The sequence below is a fragment of the Neltuma alba genome, unplaced genomic scaffold, assembly GCF_004799145.2.
Source record: "Neltuma alba isolate B1F8T4 unplaced genomic scaffold, ASM479914v2 tig00005722_pilon, whole genome shotgun sequence".
Classification (NCBI taxonomy): domain Eukaryota; kingdom Viridiplantae; phylum Streptophyta; class Magnoliopsida; order Fabales; family Fabaceae; genus Neltuma; species Neltuma alba.
In genome coordinates, this window is record NW_021634207.1 from 141839 (window position 1) to 162160 (window position 20322).

Sequence of the window (20322 nt, forward strand, 5' to 3'; positions counted from 1 at the left end):
ACTCTTCTCAGTCATCAACGTCCAAACTAGCCCCAAGTTTCATAAATGAACTGCGCACTCTTCTCCCACTAATGGCCAAACTACATGAAATCTATTGCACTTTGACCTTGTAAAACCCCCTCCCCTTGCCGTGTAATGGGAAGTTTTTCGCTGCCACTTATTTCTCTTTATTTTGTTAATTTAGATTGATATTTTTATCCGGAAAAACATAGCCTTCTAATTGGAAATAATGTTGTTGAGTAGGAGGCAAACCGGAAAAAAGGGGTTCGTTATAATAATAAGCCCAAGAAAAAGGAAATCTCCTGTACGACGCAAGGACATAATTCACATTGGGAAGAGCTATGAACAAGAAATTAGAAAGCAAAATTATGTGTGAATTTTCATATGAATTAATTTTAATTTATGTTATAAATCAAGATTTTTACCCAGAAAAAATTATAACCGGAGACATCAAAGTATCATGAGCATCCCATGTGGGCCATACCCATACGAGTAAATATGCACTTCACAACCAATCTCCGACCCATCCACATGACCCAATTCTTTGACATCGCTCAAGTCTCAAGCCAAGTCCCTTTCTGCCCAATCTCACATGCATTACAATACTCTTCCGGTCCTTAATATAAGACCCATTTAACTAATTTTATTAGATTAAGAAAGTTAGGTAAGTTAGTTAATTATAAAAAATGTGACACGTTTTTCCTAAAATATCATAATCATCTTTCTTAATACCACATCTTCCTCTTTTACTTGATTATAGTTGAGAAAGTATCCATAGGGATAATTTAGAGAAAACTGATAAATATGAGAAATGGATCTTATATTTAGGACCAAAACCAACTCACTAATTGGGTCCTATATTAAGGGCCGGAGGAGTACAACCACTCTTCTATACTCAATTTGATTTGTTTCATCAATATTATGCAGCAATATTACTCCTCGTGCCCGGTTGCAATTTGGGCAGGCAAATTGATACCATTTCCTCCACCTTGCAGTTAATACTAATGACATTAGTTTTGACTCTCTTCAATTTGTAATATAACCAAAACACACGAAATCCTAAACAACCTCGTCAGGTACAATGCAGACTAAGCAACATGAATATGATGCGGTGGGGCAAGGGGAGATGAATTGACCCTCCCGCCTTTACGCCCCTGCCTCACTTCATCCGAATCCGATTGCAACTGTAATCAGCACAAATTCAGAAACCAGGCAGGAAATCAAGCTCCGCATCATATTTCTGGATCCTCTGCCTAATCATTACGTAAACGGAAAGAGATACCAAACAAGTAACATTTTCTCCCAGCATTATTGTATTCAGAAAATCAAAACAAAAAGCTCTAACCTTGCCTGCAAACCGATTGAACATACAGCGTACATAGAACAAATACGATCATTGGCAGGTATAGTCAGTAAGATGGGGGCGGCGGAGAGCCCCAAAACAGGTCATGAGGCATTTGATCATTCGATAGCAAAATTGGAGCTAAATCGTACATGGGCATTGAAGCTTGTCCACCCAAACCTTGCGATGACGCAGTTCCTGTTCTTGTTGATTGCTCGCCGCGCGCCTCTTCCTCTAAAGGTAGCCTTTCATAAGTAGCACTACCAAATGTGGCCGCAATCACCATCACAGGCCCCGAAGCCACCAGAGATCCCTCCACCGTACCGCCAACTACCTGCCCTTGTCCCCCCGCTAAATACACTGTTAACCCGGGGCCCCGCGGCGGTGAAGCCGCCGGTAAGAATGCCCCGGACAAAGACAATATCTCAAACCTTCCATCAAACGTGATCACCCCACCAGGTGCGCCCGGTCGCCGGAGCGTGACATTGGTCACAATGCCGCTTCCGCTAAGCACTGATACTCCTAGGTGTCGGCGGTTCGCGAAGGTCGCTATGCTCTCAGCCACGTCGCTGCCGCTTCCAATTTCCAGCATATGGCTTCGAAGCGCGTTCGGGGTTTCTTTGGTTACAACGATAGGGGGCTTGGGCTTGTTTTTGGACCCCGATGGGCGGCCCCTTGGTCGGCGGCCACTACTGCCGGCTTCAACCGTTTCGTGGCTTCCGGGATTTTGGTCATTGGCTTGGCAGCTATCGCTGTCTATGGTGTTTTGGACGTTTGGGTCTGTGTTGCTGCTATTGGTTGAGGTGGCGTTGTTGTTAGTCTTGGTATCGGCGTTGTCCATGAATTCTTTTTCTCGTCTACGCCCGAGACGATTCAATCCGCTGGCGTCATCTTTTTGGTTTCTGAGCTGGAGCAACGGAGAAGATGATATTGGGTAGGCGGGTCTCATTGCCAGGTTTCCAGCCCACCACCGATTCGCCATATTTTGGAAAGCTATGGATAGTGAGAAATATTGCTTAGCTTCCTCTAGGATGCTTTGATGAAATGAAAAACGACAAAACCGATACAAGGGGTAAGCTTGAATGCAGCGAAAAAGACTTAAATAGACATGTATCGAAAGCTTTCCTGATCTGTACCTCTCGATTCCTTCTCTGTTAGGTTCAGGTCTATGGAGTTGAACCGCGAAGTCTGACAGATACAATCCAAAAGCCTTATCTTCTTTAATAAAGTTGCCCTTAAATAAAGAAAAAATGCACACTTTCCCTGCCAACCATACTGGATGAATCAGACATCAAGTACATGGGTTTAGCTTGTTCTGCATGTAAACCCTAGCCACACATATTTCAAATTCGTCTGGATTAGACAAGTCACATGCAACTAATTAAGAATATGACAGAAAACCCGCTTCCGCACAAACCAGAAAAGGATGGATCAGAAGAATCGCACGCCAAACTGCAGAAAGACCATTGTCGAAGTTCACTGCTCCTGCGAAGAAAAGCCCAGGTGCCAAAATCCACAGAGCGGAGGAACACCAAAAGAAGTATGCTTCCACCGTTATATGTGTCAAATCTGTATTGGGTGCCACAAGTGGTATTACATACCAGACAGTGCGTATCGGAGAATTGTAGGATGGAGGACGAATGGCAGCCTCCAATTTGGAGTGAAGGGTTTATTCTGCCGCTATCACGTACTCTCTGGATGAGCTTGCCCTGTGACCACGCCGCTGATGGCGAGCGGCTCTGGTTAGGGGGTCGTGTTCAAAGTTCAAAGATTTCGACTTCCGAAGCTGCCAGAGGCGTCCCACTTGGTGTGCCACCTGCTCTTTCTCATTCAACGTCAGACAGACCAACTTGCGAAGAAGAAGACATGAACTTGCCATTTATGTCCCCTACCCTTAGGCCAGACCCTGGCTGGCGCATTTGAGATCGAAGTAAGCGGCCAAGCCGGTTAGTGTCCTTGCACTGTTGGCTCACAGCTTGGAGGCGAAGAATAAATAATATAAGAAATCGTATAATTAATTTTTACTTAACACTCTCTTAATAATTAAATGAATTTGGATTACTAATTTAAAAAAACAGAGAGAGAATCTCACTAAAACAAATTATATTGTTAGTTATAAGTCCAGTTATTTATTAAAATATTAGTAACAAACATGGTTTGACATTTAATTTTGGATTCTCCCTATAACCAATAATAATTACAAAAAAAAAAGACTGAACCAGCCTTCCAATGAAAGGGTTAGTGATCCGATCTAATTTAGCAAAAAAATCGGAGAAAAATCAAACCAGAACATGTCAAACCGACCAACCCGCTAGTTTAGGTGGTTTAGCCAAGTTGTTTGAAGAAAAAAGAAGAACTTGAGACTGTTTCACACACACGAACAAAAAATATTGAATGAAAAAGGAAAAAAACACAAATAAAAGAAAGATGACCATTTTCTTCAATCCCTCTCATTTTGCAAGTTCGCTCTGTAAATAAAAATAAAATTTATTTTCATCCCTCTAGCTCCATCTAACCGAAGGCAGGGGAGCATGGAGGTTTTTTTTTTTTTTTTTTACCAGAAGGGAGCATGGAGGTATGAAAATGAAAGAAAGAAGAGGGGAACATTTGAATGAAGGAAAAAAAAAATGAAAGAGAGAGAACAATGAGAATAAGAGAGAAAACTACCGCAACATGTGAATGCCTAGCCCGTCCCATATATGACGTGAAAAGATTGAATAATAAAAAAAGGGAAAACCAATCTGGCAATCCTGATAATTTTATTAGGTTTTGAATTAGGTCCCTCAAGTTATTTTTCGTTTTATTGAATCCTCCTATTTCACTATGTTCAAGGGGTTAGTCCTTCTGTTAGTCAATGCTACAAACGCTGTTAGTGTATACTGATAGAAGGCGAAGTGGCATATTGAAGAAGCTGCCTGTCCATTGTCCAATACTTACTCTCCCGCCTAGTAAAAGATTATTGGATTTCGCCAAGCATGAATGGTCCCAAGGGATGGGAATTCTAACATGCTTCTTTGTTTGGTCTGAGTGGTGGTGGTATGAGTTGATGATTATGTTGTGCGGGCTTCCGGTGAATTTGAAAGCGACCATTGCTTCCACGGGAATCCTCATCCAAACAACCTCTTTGGTGTTCACAAGGGTGCGTAACAAACTAGTCGCGCATCAGCCGGTAAAAGCCTGCATTCCCATGATTGTGTCTATGTTCTGCGCTGTGGGTTGAGGCCTAGCAGCCCTGTTTTTCACAATCTTAGTGAGGCAACAATGGGGTCGATTCGTCATTGCCAACAAGGAGATTATGAAGCTTACTGTCATAACATTGCCAATTGCCGGAATGTTCAACATCAAAGATGAGATGTTGATGGAGAAGTGAAACAAGTTGAAGGAGACTTCTTCCTCATTTCAGCATTATTGAACCAAAGATGAGAGAGAACCACAGCTTTTACCGAGAGAGAAAGCACTGAGCGCACTAACGGTGTTTGGAGCATTTACTAACAGAAGGACTAACCCCTTAAATACAGTGAAATAGGAGGATTCAATAAAATGAAAAATAACTTGAGGGACCTAATTCAAAGTCTAATAAAACTATGAGGACGGCTAGATTAGTTTTCCCATAAAAAAATGATAAAAAAATGTGAAGTGGTGCCTTTTCAAACGGAGAAGCATGTCTTGAAAAATGTGAAGACTTAAAATTAAAAAAGGTCAATAAAAAAGTTAAATTTTCCATGTAGTTGAAGTTTCTCACAGAATCATCTTTGGATGGATTTGACTAATAAGTATTTATGTCATATTAGTTATTATACATATAATTTCTCAAATATATCTTTTATTTTATATATACAATCTCAATCTTAAATATAAGAGTTAATTGACTAATTTGAAGAGATTAAAGAAACAAGTTAGGTTAGTTATTTGTTATACATAAGTGTTATATTTCTTAAAATATCTTTGCTAATCAGATATATTGCCTAGAATTAGCATTATTAAAAACACTATCTTAAAAAAATATAAATATAAGAGACAAAATGGATTAGGATCTTATATTTATAATCAAAATAAAAATCAAATAAAGTCTTATATTAAGGATCAGGAATAGTATTTAGGAAGGAGTTACAAAAAAATTTGGATGTTAAGTTTTGCTCATCATTCTCACTTCATTCTATTCTAAACATAACACTTATTTTTATAAAATAAGGTTATGTTTAGGACCGGAGAAGTACCAAACCTCCCTCTCCATGCCAATTATACCGAGAAATTCTTACATACTCTGGGAGTGCCAACTCATGTAAACTCTGATCAATGAAAATACAACACCTGGGCTAATTTGAATCCAAGCTGTCAGCTTCTTTTTTGACACTGGCATCACGTTTTTCTAGACCGACGCGCTGGCAGAGAGGCGTGAAGCACCCCATACCCCTTCACCCTCCCTACCCTCGGTTTCTACGCGTTCCCCCCTCCTCATTTCTTTCCATTTTTTTATACCAAAATTCTTAATTCCTAATTAATATTAATTATTTAATATTCTTTTTGTGGGATTTTCTCCAAATAATATACATTCTATCTAAAGAAAAAAACCTACATAATAATAAATAAAGAATAGAATTTTTCATTTATATGAAAAATTTTAATAATATGATTTATAAATAGGATAAAAAAATATTTTATTTCTATCTTGTAAACAGAATTAAAAAAGTGTTACTGCCCTCCTAGGTCAATTTTCTAAATTCATCTGAATTTTACCTATGATGATTAGATGGAGTGGGGATGCTTTAGATCATTCATTTAATTAAATTGAAATTTTTTTACGAAAAATTAACTTGTAAATAAAAACGGATAGACTTTTTTCATCTAAATATGATGAAACTCAAATTTAATTTAATAAAAGTTAAATATTTAAATAAAAATATAATTTTTATATAATACAAGATAAATTATAACATATTTAAATGGTAAGCGATTGAACTTTTGTAACAGCTAAAATTATTATATAATTTTTGTTAATCAGAAATTAAGAATCTTGAAATAAAAAAATTGGAAAGAAGTGGAAGTATAGAACTTAAAAGTTAAAACCCAATTTGCACCGAAAATAAAGTAAAAGTTAAAAATGTTGGAGGAGAGAGGGTGAAGGAGTGCAGGAGTGCTTGAATGTCAAGGGCCTGGGCGTAGGTTCCAGGGAGTGTGATGCTAGTTTCGAAAAGAAAGGTGACAGCTTGGATGAAAATCAGTTTAAGTGTTGCATTTTTATTGGTCAGAGTTTATGTGAGGTGGCACTCTCAGAGTATCTAAGAATTTCTCAATTATACCATGCAAACTAGAAGATTCAAAACAACTCGACGAGTAAAGAACGAGTGAAGAGATTATGCTTACCAAATGAGAAAATCATTTTAGTATCTTGCTCAAGTCTTTTAAATTAGTTTGATTAATACAAATAAAATCATATATTCTGAAAATCATAACGTCGAAATGCTCTCCTTTTGATGTGTTTAATTTTATTTTCAATCTCTGTAACCATCAATAAGAAAAGGGTTAAGAGAGGTACATTCAGTAATCCGAAATATTTTATAATGTATCCAGCATTTTAAGATATTTTTTAGGTGCATCCAACTCCTGAAATATCTTTAGGTACATCCAACACCTTAAAATATTTTTTTGCCTTAGTGCTTCCTGTACCAAAAAATATTTTTGAGTACTAGAAGCATCTAAAAAAAATACTTTATGGTGTTATATGCCAAATTTTTTTTTTTAAGGTACTTGATGCACATAAAAAAGATATTTCAGAGCGTTAAATGCATCACAAAATATTTGAGGGCACTTGATGTACTCGAAAAAAATATTTCGAGATATTGGATACACCATAGCTCATAAGAAATTATGTTTTGTAATGCAATTAGATATAAATATTTTGAAAAGTAGAAATATGTGTCATGTATGAACGTTTGCGTGCACTCTTGCATCGAGATGCAACAGACCCTTAGTTTTATTTGAGGGTTACGTAATTTTTGGTATCTCAAATTTATCCTCATTTTGGTTTTGGTCTCTCAAATTTCAAACTATAAGTTTTGGTTCATCAAGAGGCAAAATGGTTCAAGTTTTATTATATTACAGGAACCAATATTTGAAATAAAAAGAAATTTGAGGAATCAAAACCCATGATTTAAAATTTGAGAGACAAAAACCAAAATAAAAGTAAATTTAAAGAACTGGGGTTTGTATTAACACTTTATTTAATACTACATCCGGTCCTAATTATAAGACTCAGTTGACTAATTTGAGGAGATTAAGAAAGTAAGTTAAGTTAGTTATTTGTAATAAATAAGTGTTGTCATTCCTAAAATATCCTTACTAATTAAGTGTATTGGATAGAACTATCATTATTACAAGGATTATCTTGGAAAAAAATGCATAAATATGAGAGACAGAATAGATTGGGGTCTTATAATTAGGACTAAACTAAAAGTCAAATGGGGTTTTATATCAAAGACCGGAAGTAGTATAATAAAATCTGACCCGTTCAAATATTTTGGCTAATCCAAACCGTCCAGTGCCAAATCCCATAATCCCTCATCCGTTCGTCTCTTCTGGCCTACGTAGTCGAAGATTCCATTCCGTAACTCCACTGGTCTGATTGGCAAACCCCCCAAAAGAAAAAACAAAATCCCTGGTCTGAGTCCCGCCTTACGAGCGAAAGGAGCATTGGATTTTTTTGTTATTTGAGTAAAACCTGAATGTCAACAATTACAAGACAAGAAAATCAAGAGAAAAAATCTACCTTCGTTCATCAGTGTACAAGAGGTGGTGGTCGATGAAAGATACAGCACTTATTTTTTAGACTATGAAATAATCTTGTTTTCTTATCAGCCAGTTTAAATTTTTTCCTATTTACCTGATATATGTTTACTTGCCAGTCTTTCTATGACAAAAGCCTAATGTCATCAATAATGTTCCTAAAGGGTGGTTATCATCACAGCCCCTCAAAATAATACTAATAGTTTTAATACAATCACTGTAAAGATCAATTTTCCTGTATCCCTTGGACCAGCAAGGATTAAGGCCATTTAAAATGCACAGTAGCTCAGCAATCATCAGTGGGATCCACTTGCTTGCAGCACCCCTGATTACACCCCACGTCCACTTCTACTATCTCTTATGACCAATCCATCCACTTCTAAAATGATGTAATCATTTTGTACTCATCTTGACTGTTTCGTTGTTTTCAATCTCCCTGTAAAGAACTAAAGAGTCTTCCTTGCCAGAAAGTCCCAGTTCTGAAAAAACTGTCGTGAACACTACCTGTCCTTCCTATAGTGGTTGAATTGAAAAGTTTGTCACAGCAATCTACCCAAATATCCTAGCAAATATATTCAAAAAGTCTCACCCAATGAACCTTTTTGGCATACTGTTGTCCTGCATCGGCCATCAAGTTCCATTTCAGCCGTCCCATTCCCTGAAAAGGTGCAAAGTTGGGCCACATCTCTAGATAGACAGTAGATTTCCATGGATTTGTTGCGTTTGCATAGTCCCTAATCATACGCACTGAGTCTTCCACCTATGCAAAACCAAACAGGCAACAATTTCAATCTGTTATACCTCGTCTTGCTATAAGATTTGAACTGCATACTCGTTTGTGGTAGAGCAGCCACATAAAAGTCTTCATCTTCTCCGGTATATGCCATCATTATAAGTGACTCCAAAACTTATCCACCGGTCTCTGTGTACCTGTAAATTGGAATTGGTAAACGGTCAGAAAATTGGTAATCACAGATTGAGGAAACTAAAGAGGTAATTTTGCAGCATCCCAACATCCCTGTCTATTAACATAATCCGCCATCCTTTCATATTTATCAATGAAATCTTCATAGCCTGGGACAAGGTTAACAAGGAGGACATTCATCTCAGACTAGTTTTCATGCCAGAGGTAGGAAGAAGTACCATTCCCAGTCTTTTTTCTTACTACAGTTTTAAATTTCTGCCACACATCAAAGACTCCACTCCAAGCAAGAGAGGAATTTTGCTTTTTCTTCACCTACAGTAGTTTAATTATATTTTTGCATAATTTTTCGACTTCTCATGTTATTATCGTCTCTCTATGTGTTTTTTTTGGGGCCTTTTTTTCTGGGTAAGTTGTGAGGGGTGTTTTGGTAAAAGCCAAACAATAATTTTAAAAATGATTTTATAATATATGTGAGAAAAGTAAAAACACATTTTTAAAATATTTTTTTGGGATAAACCAAATGCTCCCATAGACATGTACAATTTATGGGCTATGTTGAGTTGAATCAATTGGAATTAATCTGAACTTATTTCTCATTTCTTATGTCCAAGCCTTTGATTACTGTGTCGCATCATGAACGTGATTTGGCCCCCGAAGACCAGGAGGCTCCAATACTGGACGGAGAGGCAGATGAAATGCGTGAATTGTGTTAAATTTTCTGATCACAAGTAATCATGTTTCTTTTTTTTTTTAATTATTAATATAAATTTATAATTAAATATTAATATTTTAAAAATACGACATGATTATATATGATTAAAGAACTTAACATAATATATATAAATAACTTGATATAAACATTGTCCATAAAAAAGATCTAGGGTTAACGTGTTTATATCTATTATGTTAAGTTCTTAAATTACACATGGCTATTATTTTTTATTTATTTAATATAAATTTATAATTATAATTAAATATTAATATTTTAAAAATGAGAAATATGGTTACATGTAATTAAAAAATTTTACATAATAAATATAAAAAACTTAACGGAAGAATTATTCTTATAAAAAATATAAAAACATTAAAAAGAGAATAATACTTTTAGCAATAAATTTTATTATTTGGGATGGCCTGATTCTCCCTGTAATTAATCATAAACTATTATAACCCCTCTTGTCCGGCTGGAAGGAGAGATCCATTTTTTCTTCGTCGACGAACACGCATTCCCCGCTTGGTCGAGCTCGCCGTTGGACACTGTCCTCCGTTCTCAGCCCTGCGTGGTTGTTCTCGGGCAAATATTGAAGAATGTTAGAAACCTAGGGCTTTTTTGACTCCCAAAATCCGGTGAGATTGATTGGTTTGAATCTAGATTTGAATTTATTCCCCGCGGCATCTGCTCCCTCCGTGGTTTTCAACCTTATGCTGGAGGCCGTCGCACCGTTTCTTGCTCCATTTTAAAATTCTAGTTTTAATTTGGCTCTAAATCCGGTCGTGTAATCGTTTGAACATTGACGCTTCTGAATAAAGATTGAGCTTACACAATTTTTTTTTTAGAAGAAAACTTTTCTTGCTAGCTTTTGCTCCAGCGGTGTGGAATCGGCTATTACACTTCTGCCTTCTTCATTTTGATTTCCAGCTACTCATTTGCTTTCGATTGTTTAGTTGTGCAATGTTGGATTTGTTGTGTATTGGCATTCTGTTTATTAATCTGTATATTATCATCTATTTAGAAAATTCTCAAGGTATTTGTGATGCATGATCTGGTTAATTACTTGGCTCGAGTTGGGTCTAAAATTGAAAAGCTTGAGTTAATTTCTCATCCCTCTGGCCCAAAAAAAAATAAAAAATAAAAAATAAAAGGATATATCAGCTATCCATATTTGAAAGGTATCACTCCGGGCATCTGCCTTGACTGTTTGTAATATAGGTCCGCCTATGTCTATTTTTCGAATGTGCAAATTCCTTCTCCAATGCCATTTAATGGTCAGAAAATGAGCTTTTAAATGATTTTCAGCCTATCGGATTTGCAGTGGTTATTGAGCAGTTTCATTTGATATCCAAAATCTACATCAGTGATTGTCCAGCTTAAATCCTCCCTTTTTGATTCGACGCTATAACAAACATAGTAATGGAAAAGCTGGGTTTTGCCTGATGGTGGAGGCTAAGCTTGCTTGATGTGAAAAATGATACTCCTCGTCTTATATTTATGACCGGAGGAGTATTTATTTTTATTCTTAGCCATTGATGACTTCTGTGGCAAAGACATTTTGTGTCAACGTTAAGGGCAAGGCATGAAAATGCTGTTTAGCAATTTAACTCTCTGGATCAAGGGTGACAGAGATCGTGGTATAATTCAAATCATGCTAATTTTCCTTGAATAGGAATTCTAGTCACAGGATATATATATATATATATATATATATATGGCCCCAATTTTTGGCAACTTTATTACGCTAAAGTAGCAGTGTCCCTGGCTACTCATGGTACTTCTTTTGTATTAAAAATGATCAATATTACTAATTAAGGTATAAAAAACAATATTACAATAGATTGTACTAGACTCTTAACAACTAATTACTTTTACTCATATGTTACTAATTTGATGTGCCCATATTTATATTTTCTTTTGGGTGCTGGATTGTGGGAGAATGACAATGGGTTAATAACCTCAAGAAAAGCTCATTCGAGATGGCTGGAATGTGATGGGCTTGAAAGTTGTAATATAGCTACTGAACAGAAAATGCATAGTCTTGTTACTTTACATATTTACATGTAGTTGGACTTACGTAAAATTTCCAAGGCGTCAATGATGAATCTGGTATCACTTGTGTTATGTGTGTACAAATTTGGAATAGGCTTATCTTCCCATGTATACTCATGCATGGTTATGTGTGTTTATTGTTTATATGCTGTTGTACCATTGTATTCAACGTTTATATGCTGTTTTCTTAATTCTGAGTTGTAGTTTATCCTTTTCATGTTTTTGACTGTATTCAAGTTGAATGTTTATTTTTACTCCTTCATTAAAGTTATTAATATGAGGAAGCTTCAATTGCATTTTATTGGTTTTTAGTTTTTCCAGCCATGTTCTTCCTGATGATTGATTTCATATGAACTTTTTGTTGGTAAATGTCAGCCCGATCTGTTTGTCAAAATGGGGCATTTAAAGTTGCAAGCTCAAGCTGCTATCAGTGCAATAGAGGAGGAACCTAAACAATATGATGCTGGATATCCTAATAGAACTACTGTAGCATGCATGATCAATGCAGAAATTGGTGCTGTTTTGGCGGTCATGAGAAGAAATGTTAGATGGGGGGTCCATTACATGTCGGATGACAATCAGTTGGAGCACTCTCTTGTTCAGTCTTTGAAGGTATTGAGGAGGCAAATCTTTATGTGGCGGAATCAGTGGCATGCCATCAACCCTGCCTTGTATCTCCAGCCTTTCCTGGATGTAATTCGATCAGATGAAACTGGTGCACCAATTACTGGTGTTGCTTTGTCATCTGTTTACAAGATATTAACCCTGGATGTGATTGATCAAAACACTGTCAATGTTGGGGATACCATGCACTTGGTGGTTGATGCTGTTACAAGTTGCAGGTTTGAGGTGACTGATCCTGCATCAGAAGAAGTGGTATTAATGAAGATACTACAAGTTCTCCTGGCATGTGTGAAAAGCAAAGCATCAGTAGTGCTGAGCAACCAGCATATTTGCACCATAGTGAATACTTGTTTCCGTATAGTTCATCAAGCAGGAACCAAAGGCGAGTTGTTGCAGCGAATAGCACGCTACACAATGCATGAACTTGTTAGGTGTATTTTCTCTCATCTTCAAGATGTTGGCAGCACAGACCATGCATTGCTTAATGGGAGCACAGCTATGACTCAAGAGGTATCAGCTTAACAGTTCTCTGGTCCCTTTTGGTTACAATGGTTGCTGCTTTCATGTGTTAGCATGAAAGAATAACCAGTTTCTGCGGAGTAGAAAGAATAGCCAGGGGGAGGGTCTCATACTTGCTATAACTGTTGATTTTCTATCATTTATTAGTCTTAGCCTACTAAATAATAAACCATTTAAGTGGAAAACTTCCTGGACTTTTTTAATTCTTTGCTTACTGTTTTGGCCAATCACTTTTGTCATACTGCTAATGATATTTATCTTGTTTAATTAAAAATGTTGTTCTCACAAAAATTTGACATCGCTAATGTGAATTTAGACCTCCCCTCTCTAACTTCCTTTCTCCCTCCTCCAATAAAATAAAAGGAAAGAATCTGCACTAGCTCCATAATTGAAATTTAGGGGTAATGCTTGTCTTTGTGGATTTATTACAAACACTAAGAAAGATAAATTTGCATACGTATTAAAGAGAATGTGCCAGTTGTCATGCCGGAATAAAAGGTTTACCTAGTGCAAAAACTTAAGTTAGAAGGTTAGGACATGCAAAAGTGTGAATATCTTTTTATATATTTTGCAGACTAGGCAATTGAGAAATGGGAACTTTAATGCTGCAAATGATAACCAATCATTATCTGCCTGCATTACTTCCAATGCTGATGAAAACCCAACTATTGCTACCGGTGGCAAGGAGACTGTTCTGCATGAATTGCATCCCATGTCTGAGCGGTATGGGGTTCCCTGCATGGTGGAGATATTTCACTTCTTATGTTCATTGTTAAATGTTGTTGAGCATATGGGAATGAGTCCTAGATCAAACACAATAGCATTTGATGAGGATGTGCCACTTTTTGCCTTAACCTTGATAAATTCAGCCATAGAATTGGGAGGGCATTCCTTCTGTCATCATCCCAGATTGCTGAGCCTGATTCAGGATGAGTTATTTCGTAATCTAATGCAATTTGGTTTGTCAATGAGTCCCCTGGTACTTTCAATGGTGTGCAGCATTGTTCTCAACCTGTATCACCATCTTCGAACTGAACTCAAATTACAACTAGAAGCTTTCTTTTCTTGTGTCATTTTAAGGCTTGCGCAAAGCAGATATGGAGCTTCATATCAGCAGCAGGAGGTTGTCTTGGAGGCCCTTGTTGACTTCTGCAGGCAAAAATCATTCACGATGGAGATGTATGCTAACTTTGACTGTGACATTACTTGCAGTAATGTCTTTGAAGATATAGCTAATTTGTTGTCAAAAACTGCATTTCCTGTAAACACTCCACTATCTTCCATGCATATTCTTGCTTTGGATGGTCTTATTGCTGTTATGCAGGGAATGGCCGAAAGAATAGGCATTGGGTCTCTTAGTTTAGAAAGTTCTCAGTTGAATCTTAAAGAGTATACTCCATTCTGGACAGAGAAGTGTGACAATTTCAGTAATCCTAACCATTGGGTTTCTTTTGTCCGCCGAAGAAAGTACTTGAAGAGAAAATTGATGATAGGAGCTGACCACTTTAATCGTGATCCTAAGAAAGGCTTAGAGTTTCTCCAAGGAACAAAGCTTTTACCGGACAAACTTGATCCTCAGAGTGTTGCTTGCTTTTTCAGATACACCACTGGGCTAGACAAGAATCTCATCGGTGATTTTCTGGGAAATCATGATGAATTCTGTGTTCAGGTTCTTCACGAATTTGCTAGAACATTTGATTTCGAAGACATGACTTTAGACAATGCCCTGCGTCTATTTTTGGAAACTTTCAGACTGCCTGGAGAATCACAGAAAATACAAAGAGTTCTCGAAGCTTTCTCTGAGAGATATTATGAGCAGTCGCCACAGATCCTTGCTAACAAGGATGCTGCTCTCTTGTTATCATATTCAATCATTATGCTCAATACAGATCAACACAATGTACAAGTCAAAAAGAAGATGACAGAAGAGGATTTTATTCGGAATAATAGGCGAATAAATGGTGGTAATGATCTACCCCGAGAATTCCTATCTGATCTTTACCATGCAATTTGTAAGAATGAGATTCGCACAACCCCTGAACAAGGTGTTGGATTTCCTGAAATGACCCCAAGCCGTTGGATTTATCTAATGCAAAAGTCAAGAAAAACTGCACCATTCATTATGTCTGATTCAAGATCATATCTTGATCATGACATGTTTGCTATATTATCTGGCCCAACAATTGCTGCCCTTTCTGTGGTATTTGATAATGCTGAACATGAAGAGGTGTACCAGACGTGTAAGGATGGATTTTTAATTGTTGCCAAGATTTCAGCTTACTATCATCTTGACAATGTACTGGATAATCTGGTTGTGTCTCTCTGTAAGTTCATCACTATCCTGGATCCATCATTGGATGATGAACCAGTCCTGGCCTTTGGAGACGACATTAAAGCAAGAATGGCAACTGAGACAGTTTTTACCATTGCAAACAGGTATGGTGATTTTGTTCGTACTGGATGGCGGAATATTCTTGATTGTATCTTACGGCTGCACAAGTTAGGCCTTCTTCCTGCACATATGGCTAGTGATGCAGCAGAGGAGCTTTCTGCAGAAATGGGGCTTGCAAAGCCTAATGCAAATTCTTTATTGTCAACTCACCTGCCATCTAGCACACCAAAGAGATCCTCAGGATTGATGAGCAGGTTTAGTCAACTGTTATATCTTGGGGCTGAAGAGCCGAAATCAGAACCAACTGAAGAGCAACTTATTGCTCATCAGCATAGCCTAGAGACAATCCAGAAATGTCACATTGATAGCATATTCACTGAGAGTAAATTTCTACAAGCTGAATCTCTGTTGCAACTCACAAAAGCTCTCATTAGTGCTACAGGGAGACCTCAGAAAGGGAACAACACATCTGATGATGAAGATACTGCAGTTTTCTGCCTGGATTTATTGGTTGCTATCACTCTGAATAACAGGGATAGAATTGGACTTCTTTGGCAAGGTGTTTATGAGCACATATCAGCCATTGTACAGTCGAGTGTGATGCCTTGCGCACTGGTTGAGAAGGCAGTTTTTGGACTTCTAAGGATTTGCCAGCGATTGCTTCCATACAAAGAGAATATTGCTGATGAACTCCTGAGGTCATTGCAACTTGTCTTGAAGCTTGATGCTCGGGTTGCTGATGCCTACTGTGAGCAGATTACTCAGGAAGTTGGTCGCCTTGTGAAGTCAAACGCTTCTCATATCAGATCTCAGTTAGGATGGCGTACAATTGCATCACTCCTATCCATCACAGCCAGGCATCCAGAAGCATCTGAGGCTGGGTTTGATGCATTATTGTTCATAATGTCTGACGGAGCCCATTTGCTTCCTGCTAATTATGTTCTATGCGTAGATGCTGCCAGGCAGTTTGCTGAATCACGTGTTGGACAGTCTGAGAGATCTATACGGGCCCTTGATCTTATGTCAGCTTCTGTCAATTGTTTAGCAAAGTGGACCGGTGATGCTAAACAAGCAATGCAGGAAGAGCAAGTGTCAAAGATGTTGCAGGATATTGGGGACATGTGGCTGAGGCTGGTCCAGGGACTGAAAAAATTATGCTTAGAGCAGAGAGAGGAAGTTAGAAATCATGCTTTATTTTCTTTGCAGAAATGCTTGAGTGGAGCTGTTGACATTGATCTTACTCATGGTCTGTGGTTACAATGTTTTGATCTAGTGATCTTCCCTGTTCTTGATGACCTGCTTGAAATTGCACAGGCACAGTCCCAAAAGGACTACAGGAACATGGAAGGCACGCTTATTCTTGCCTTGAAGCTATTGTCTAAGGTTTTCCTCCAGTTATTCCGAGATTTATCACAGTCAACTGCCTTCACCAAGCTGTGGTTGGCTGTACTTGGCCGGATGGAAAAATATGTGAAGGTAAAAATTAGGGGAAGGAGAAGCGAGAAGCTTCAAGAACTTGTGCCTGAGCTTCTCAAAAATACTTTGCTTGTTATGAAATCAGGGGGCTTACTAGTGCAAAGCAGTGTCTTGAGTGGCAATAGTTTGTGGGAACTGACATGGCAGCACGTGAATAATATTGATCCAACTTTACAGTCTGAGGTGTTCCCTGAGCAGGATTCAGAGCATTTGCAGCCCAGAAAGGGTGAAACAGCTGGAGATTTGAGGCCTGGTGAAAATGTTTCCATACCTTCTAAAGAAACCACTGGTCAAGATGGTGCTGGTATTGGTTAATTATTGTTGCAGTGCTGTGGTTACTTGAATTTGGTTTTGCTATATGTTCCTATGAAACCATGATCTCAGCCCTTCATAGTTTTCTTCTTGGAGGGTGTCTGGGTTCTCAGATTAATGATGCAAAATATGATAGATCAGACTTCTGGTTAGAGTTTGGTATTGCTGAATCTCATGTTGATTATGCAGAATGCGGTAGAACAGATTTGTTGGTAGGGTGTTGGGCTTGGCATTCTCTCCTACTCTTATTTGCCACAGGATGCTAGGTAGTGGTGTAATTTTTGATGGAATATATGTGCTGTAGCTTGAGAACCATTAGAACGCTCACTGGTTGTAAGGTGCTTATAGAGAACCCCTCTTGTCCCAATGGGTCCACCCTGGGCCAGTGAACTGCAAATTTCTAGAATTATTCTCTTTGCTAAATTGTACAGAACTTGAGTTTCTTCTCTTTAGATGCGAGATGTATTTTAAGCGGTATGATGCAAACAACAAATGTATTCGAAGTATCACAAGTATAGATTTGAATACCCAAGGACTTGCAGATTTCATTCATTTGATTTTCTTCCTTTGAGCTTCACAATGATATCTCACGAGTTGGTTCAACTATCAGTATTCAGTATGGAATTCTCTTAATACATAAATGACACAATATAATCATATCGAGCAGAGATAAAAGAAAAGGAATGAGTTACAAAGAGAACAAATTAGATTCAGATTTTGATGTTTTTATGTCTTTTCCTTCTCAGAATGCATAACTACGTAATTTCAGGGTTAAATTAATTTGCTCATCCTCTGATATTTAGGCCTTGCAGTTTCATTATTCGTAAAAGAAAAGGAATGAATTATGAAGAGAACAAATGAATTAGATGCAGATTTTGATGTTTTTAATGTCATTCTTTCTCTGATTGCATAATTATGCAATTTGAGAGTTAAATTAATTTCGTTAGAGCGGATATTAAGCACTGGCAACTCCATCATTCCCCATTCAGTGATGGCCATTACAAATGAGTGCTAGCTTTTGTTGATAAGAAATACATTACATTTTTCCATGAGATAAAATTAATTTAGAAGGAGCTATTGTTTTAATTTATTATTAAATAAAACATTATTTTTGGCAGAATCTCATTTTAGGTCCAAAAGAATATGAAATTCTTATCTAGACGAGCGGCCATTGAGCTGAGGTTGCCTTCTAATTATTATAGCAGAATAATATACGTGCACATATATATTGTAAATTTGTTGGCAACAAAAATATATTGTAAATTTAGTTTCAAAGATCTTTTTTAATAAAATTTTTTAATTTTGAAATAATTGTTGTTAATTCCCTATAATAAAGTTATTAAAATTTTAAAAACAATTTGTCAATATTCAAAGAACAATTTCGTAATATCCAAAAACCACATAAACAACCTTGACAAAATCCAAACTACAATTTATCAATAATTTAAAAAGCAAGTTGTCAATACTCAACAATCACTGAAAGGACAAAATTTCAAATTTCAAATATTAAAAGAATAAGTTGTCAAAAATCTGAACTTCAATTTATCAATACTTTAAAATATGAATTGGCCTACTTTTCGATATAGTCAAACTGGCAAAAAACTTGTAAAACGGTGAATCGAGAACCAGTCAAGAATTTTTTTAAAAAAATAAATTATGTTTATAAGCTGTAAAATATTTATTAATTTTTCTTAAATTATATTTTGAAGCCCAATAATAACATTTTGATAAATTGAAGAGAAAGCGATCTCTCACTTTCCTGCCTTCCAATTTTTATATAGTAATAAATTTAATGGACCAATAACGTTTTTAGTCTCTGAAATTTTATCTCTTTTTGATTTTGATTCTAATTTTTAAAATTTGACTTGATTTTAGTCTGATTTAAGATCAAAGAAAAAATTAATAAAATTACTCTTAAAACTAAGATCAGGGATAAAGTTGTAACTCTTCTTATAAAATATTACCTCTATGGAGAAGAGTAAGAGAGGTTGTGAATATATGAAATATGATAGTAATATACTACCTCTGGTCCTTAATATAAAATTGTTTGATTTTTATTTAGGTCTTACATATAAAACCCAATTTACTTTATTTATCATATTTATTCATTTTTTTTCCAATGTAGTCCTTATGGTAATGGTAATTATAGCCAATAAACTTGATTAGTAAGGATATTTTAGGAAAAACAACACCTATTTATTATAAATAACTAACTTAATTTATTTTTTTAATCTATTCAAATTAGTCAATTAGTTTTTATATTAAGAACAGAAGTTAGTATAATGTATTAAATTAATCATGAGCGATTCGACACGGTCCTCCCATTAACTTGTGAATCATTGTCTGCTGATTCAGTAGCCGGTCCAATAGTCCAAATAGTTTAGCAAGAATTGTCAACGCATCATAATTTTCATCCCATGTATGTACATCATTTAAAATTTCTGATCTTAGAATTTACACAAACATATTTCTTATTATTTGCTAATTTTTCTTCCTTTTTCAAGACTTATTATGTACAAATATATATATAAATAATAGCTTAGAAACATAAGTTCAAATTGGGGGGGGGGGGGGAATGACGTTGGCTAGGAAGGAGGGAGGAGTTTTGACGGGTGTAAGACCGATTCGATCGGCTGCTGTTGACTCTGATTTTCTCACATTCATGAATCGGGCATTGACTAGCAGATGAAATCCGCGGATGTCTTCTTTTGACTCCCCTTTCTTTTATTTTAATTTTTTTTATTCATGCAAAATTATTTTTTCAAAATTAGAGATATCTTGATTTTGAGCTCATATTTTAAAATTTTTATTTCATTATTCAAATACACATGCTGAACAAATTTTTATAACCGCACTCCTTCTAGTTCTTTTTATAAGGCAACATGTTTCATAATAAAACATGTTCTGATTAAAGCACTATGTTCTGATTAGAGCACTAATTTTTCTACCTTCAACCCATAACTAATTAGAATTTTCAATAATCAACCAAACTTCCGTAGCTTATAATTTTTACTATAGATAATTTTGATATCTTACAGAAAATAACTAATTTTAATTAATGTTATTAATTTATGTAAAATTATTATGTATTCCTTCATGATAAGGAACGGAGGACGTATTTCTTTTTTCTTTTTTTTTTATCCTTTTTGCGGTTCACAGTTTTGCGGACATGCACATCATGGGAT

The 20322-nt window shown here is 36.4% G+C and overlaps 2 protein-coding genes across 4 annotated transcripts; one reads left to right on the forward strand and one right to left on the reverse strand.

Moving 5' to 3' along the window:
• Window positions 1–941: 941 nt before the first annotated feature.
• LOC114748432 (AT-hook motif nuclear-localized protein 15-like) lies at window positions 942–19976 on the reverse strand. Of its 3 annotated transcripts, none has more exons than XM_028936825.1 (2): window positions 19966–19976; window positions 942–2651 (listed from the first exon to the last, which is right to left on the reverse strand). In XM_028936825.1, the coding sequence occupies exon 2, from the start codon at window positions 2322–2324 to the stop codon at window positions 1410–1412; it is 915 nt and encodes a 304-aa protein (XP_028792658.1). In that variant the 5' UTR covers window positions 2325–2651; window positions 19966–19976; the 3' UTR covers window positions 942–1409. The 3 variants fall into 3 exon arrangements, with proteins under 3 accessions (XP_028792658.1, XP_028792660.1, XP_028792659.1); XM_028936827.1 differs by lacking the exon at window positions 19966–19976 and having other exon boundaries at window positions 942–2335; window positions 2479–3207; XM_028936826.1 differs by lacking the exon at window positions 19966–19976 and having other exon boundaries at window positions 942–2376; window positions 2479–3207.
• LOC114748431 (ARF guanine-nucleotide exchange factor GNOM-like) lies at window positions 10243–17689 on the forward strand. The gene is made up of 3 exons (XM_028936824.1): window positions 10243–10397; window positions 12190–12948; window positions 13532–17689. The coding sequence occupies exons 2-3, from the start codon at window positions 12208–12210 to the stop codon at window positions 17138–17140; spliced, it is 4350 nt and encodes a 1449-aa protein (XP_028792657.1). The 5' UTR covers window positions 10243–10397; window positions 12190–12207; the 3' UTR covers window positions 17141–17689.
• Window positions 19977–20322: the final 346 nt, after the last annotated feature.

Coding starts and splice junctions, on each gene's coding strand:
- LOC114748432 (XM_028936825.1), bottom strand. CDS start 2,324: ATGGCGAATCGGTGGTGGGCTGGAAACCTGGCAATGAGACCCGCCTAC.
- LOC114748431 (XM_028936824.1), top strand. CDS start 12,208: ATGGGGCATTTAAAGTTGCAAGCTCAAGCTGCTATCAGTGCAATAGAG. Junction 12,949..13,531: donor GCACAGCTATGACTCAAGAG/GTATCAGCTTAA, acceptor TATATTTTGCAG/ACTAGGCAATTGAGAAATGG.